Source organism: Hipposideros armiger, unplaced genomic scaffold (assembly GCF_001890085.2).
Source record: "Hipposideros armiger isolate ML-2016 unplaced genomic scaffold, ASM189008v1 scaffold_141, whole genome shotgun sequence".
NCBI classification, from domain to species: Eukaryota; Metazoa; Chordata; class Mammalia; order Chiroptera; family Hipposideridae; genus Hipposideros; species Hipposideros armiger.
This window is the reverse complement of record NW_017731491.1, coordinates 2,441,026-2,445,236: the sequence shown is the minus strand read 5'-3', so window position 1 is coordinate 2,445,236 and position 4,211 is coordinate 2,441,026. Positions and strand designations below refer to the sequence as shown.

The following is a 4,211-nucleotide window of genomic DNA, read 5'->3' as shown; positions in this document are numbered from 1 at the left end:
CTTCACTGGCCCATGTTGGTATTATCATTGCGCTCTTCCTGGCTGAGGCAGTCGCTTGCCAGCCATTGGACGGCAGCTCATGCTGGTTCCCAGCCAGCCCCACTGCAGCCCAGCTCCAGGTCGAGCTGTTGTTCACCATCTTAGCTGTAGAGGGCACAGTGTCACTGGCCCTCGTGTGGGATCCGAACCAGGGCCCTGCTGCTCAGAGCTGGCGTCCCAAGCCATCTCCTAACCAACGCGCCACTCGGCCGGTCCTGTTTTGCTTTTTAATTCTCTTAGAAAGGATATGGGATAGATACTTTTTTGGGGTGAACAGTTCCCTCTGGGTATACTCTGAATTTGGAGCCAGGTCAGCAACTTCTGGGGCTTCCTGATGTTTCAGACCAAAAGAGGCAGAACAATCATGGGGACATTTAAAGAGCTTGGATGAGTCCTCAATCCAGAGGGCTCTACAGAAAATAAGTCTCCCAGGAGAACGCCTCAAGAGTTTCTCTGTATTTCCAGGTAAGGTGCAGATTCAAAGCCTGACTTGTAAGTTTGGGCGTAAATAGGTGCTCTCTAGGCCTGATTTCTTATTACAAAACTGTCTACCTTTAGATCTAAGAGAGAAACCGGGTGACAAGAGAACCGGAAGAGTGGCTGTTTCTATGACAGGACAACACACATCTGTCCAATGCTTAGCTTCCAAGGAGCCGTACAACCATTATAAGTTGCAGCTGATGACAATGATGGATAAGGGAGTACAGCAAAATGAGACAGTAAGGAATCAAAACCTTATTGTATAATATGAAAATAATAAGACAGGAATTGCTGTTTTGGGGGAAGCGTAAAGGAAAACGAAATAATTTAAATTTTAAACTGCTGACAGGATATAGGTTTAGATCAAGATGGGAGGAGGGGGACGGCTGAGTGGCACATTGGTTAGGAGTTGGCTTGGGACACCAGCTCTGAGCAGCAGGGTCCCGGTTCAGATCCCACATGAGGGCCAGTGATGCTGCGCCCTCTACAGCTAAGACAGTGAACAACAGCTCGACCTGGAGCTGGGCTGCCTTGAGTCACCCGTGACGGCGTAGGCTGCAGTGAAGCTGCAGTGGGCTGCCATAAGCTACCGTGAGTGGCTGGCAGCTGGCATGAGCGGCCATCCAGTGGCCGCAACTGATCTGACTCAGCCGGAAAGAGTGCAATGATAATACCAACATGGGCCAGTGAGGTAACGTCCTCCACAACTAGTCCTTGTCTGTTCCCCTTCCCCGATTCCCCAACACTGTTCCCCTTCCCCAATTCCCCAAAAAAATCTTAAAAAAAAAAAAAGATGGGAGGGTCGTTAAATACAAACACTGAAAGGGAAGCTGCGACGAAAGTCAAATGCCAGAGTCAATTCTTGTCGGAGGACATTGGCAATTCTCAGCCCAGGAGGGGTTAATATTCTGTCAGTGAAAGCACATGTGAACTGCCTCATGTCTGACATCGGGCCTGCCTGATGCTCAGTGTGAGCTATATATATTGGGTTGTCGGAAAAGTCATGACGCATGTTTGCAACAGATGGCACTAGTTCGTTTTTGGAAGTACTAGAGTCATTCACATCTAAGTTATTGCTATGTCATTTGACAGCTAACAGTTCTAGCTTCCCTCTAAAAAAAAAAATTGAGGGATTTGGTTGAGTTTTGGAGACTTTACAAAAAGTTGAAAATGAAAAACCAAACTGTGCATTTTTGCTGTATTTTACTGTTTTACTTCCATAAAGGGAAGAACGCACGTCAAGCTTGTGAAAAGTTGCGTAAAGTTTAGGGTGACAATGCTCTACAAAAACGTAAGTGCCAATGATGGTTCACGAAATTCCGTGCTGGTGATTTTAATCTCAATGACGCTACTCGGATAGGGAGGTCCACCAAGGTTGATGATGACAAAATAAGACATTGATTGAGTCAAGCCCACGTTGTATGACACGAGAGATTGCAGAAACATTGAACATCCATCATTCAAGCATTCACGACCACCTGAAGAAGCTGGGATACGTAAGTAAGCTCGATATTTGGGTTCCGCATGAACTCAAAGTTGTTCATTTGACGGCATGTATAAAATCTGCAATATGCTCATTAAACGTTAGGAAAATTATCCTTTTTTGAAGCGACTGATAACTGGTAATAAGAAGTGGATTGTTGACAACAATGTGGTGCGCAAATGGTCGTGGTACCGACATGATGATTCGCCTCAAACGACATCAAAAGCAGACATTCATCAGACAAAGGTTATGTTCTCAGTGTGGTGGGATTTTAAAGGAGTCATGTTTTTGGAGCTCCTACCAAGGAACCAAACAATTTGAATGTGTACTGTTGGCAATTGGAACAGTTTGAAAGAATCCATCATCCAGAAACACCCAGAGCTTGTTAATTGTAAAGGAGTTGTGTTCCATTGCGACAACGCGCGACCACACACAAGTTTGATCACCTGTAAAAAATTATTGGAGCTTGGATGGGATGTGTTGCCACACCCACCATTCTCGCCTGACCTTGAGCCGTCAGACTTCTACTTGTTTCACTTTCTTCAAAACTCCTTGTGTGGTATAACATTCAATTCAGATGAGGCTGTAAACCAGCACCTTGTTTAGTTTTTCGCAAATAAAGACAGCTCCTTCTATGAAAGGAATTATGAAGCTCACCGCAAGATGGCAAAAGGTTATCGAACAAAACGGGCAATATATCATTGATTGATCTTTGTTCTTTATATAAATAAATGACCTTTGAAAAACATACACAAAATACATCATGACTTTTCTGACAACCCAATATANAAAAAAACATAAAAGGCACACTTATACTTCAGGTTATTTCAGGAGATACCTTCCATATTGCACGTCATCGCAGACACACCAATTTTGGTGTGCTAACAGTAATAGGTGAAATAGTGCTGTTTTTAAGGCACTTTTATCTACCTTACTTTATTGTTAGCATAAGATAGACAAAATTAGACAAAATCAGATGAGCACCTCAAATAATTATCAGGATGAGAAACTATATACAACACCCAAAACAAACAAACCAAAAGAATATTAGAGAGCAGTGTTACAGCACAAAAACTATTACAGTAATAATAAAAGGTATGGCCGACCTTTTCTTTTAACTCCCCAAGATAAGTGGTGCTTTGTCCAAGGACAGCCTCCGCAGACTCCTGGAAACAAGTGACCCACTGATTCTCTTGAAAGTCAGCAATGTTTGCCTGAAACACACAACTCTGTGTTATTTCAGCAAATAAATAATAAAAGGATGGTACACTCAGGAAATGGGGAGATTAACTTTTTCCACTCATTAAAATAATTACCAGGGCAAAAACCATTACCACCATATATACTATTCTTTCCAAAAAATGTGAAAAATATCATAGAAAAGAAGTTTAGAATTAAGTCTGGATCACAGCAGGAGCACGATGTGAGTTCTGATCTCAGTGGGGATACAGCCCAACTAAACTCTCCTTCAGACGCAGAATCCAGGCATACCAGACTCAGTTTCCATTCAACAGCCTTTGGACTAAAGGTTTGAACGAGCCTCCAATGAGTCTGGGCAGGTTGTCTACATTTTAAATTGTGAGCCCTTCAGTCACTAAGAGGAGCTCCAAACGATAGCTCTCAGTCACTGCTGAGCATCCCAGACGATTTAAAAGCCTGAGCTAAGGGCCTTTAGCTGGTCACCAAATTTACCTAGCACAGAAATGGGTAATCAACCGTCTCCAACTGGACCACGGTGTAAAATTAAACAGGCGAGTCAAGGAAGAAAGCGGATCACAAAGAATTCAGTTACTAAAAAGGAAGAGTAAAAGATTTAGTAGAAATAAGAGTTTTATTTCGTTTTTTTTTTAAAGTATCATTTAATGATTTGACATACTCACTTTGCATATACATGGGGCTTTAATATATAAAGTTATGATGAAAAATAAGGGGACAAGAGAAGTTAAAAACACTCACAAATATAAGGGAACATATTGTATACTGGGGCTCACACCTGCAGTTCACCCCATGCTATCCTCCTAGAGGCAAAGGGAACCTCCTTTCCAGGGCGAGAACAGCAGTGACAGACACACGGGTAGAGTATCACATGAAATCAGTGTGCCAGAGATTCCACTTAGAAGTTTAACAGAAAGGCTGATGAAATAAACTATTTGAAAAAAATGTTCTTGGGCCGGCCGAGTGACAATGTTGGTTAAGAGCTCGCTTGGGC

General features: G+C 42.7%; 1 protein-coding gene across 1 annotated transcript in view; it reads right to left on the bottom strand.

Moving 5' to 3' along the window:
* Window positions 1-4,211, bottom strand: part of RPA1 (replication protein A1) — a 61,485-nt gene that overhangs the window by 9,359 nt on the left and 47,915 nt on the right. Inside the window, exon 15 of the mRNA XM_019650551.1 lies at window positions 3,109-3,216. Coding sequence (XP_019506096.1) covers window positions 3,109-3,216 — 108 coding nt within the window. The remainder of the gene's footprint in view (window positions 1-3,108; window positions 3,217-4,211) is intronic.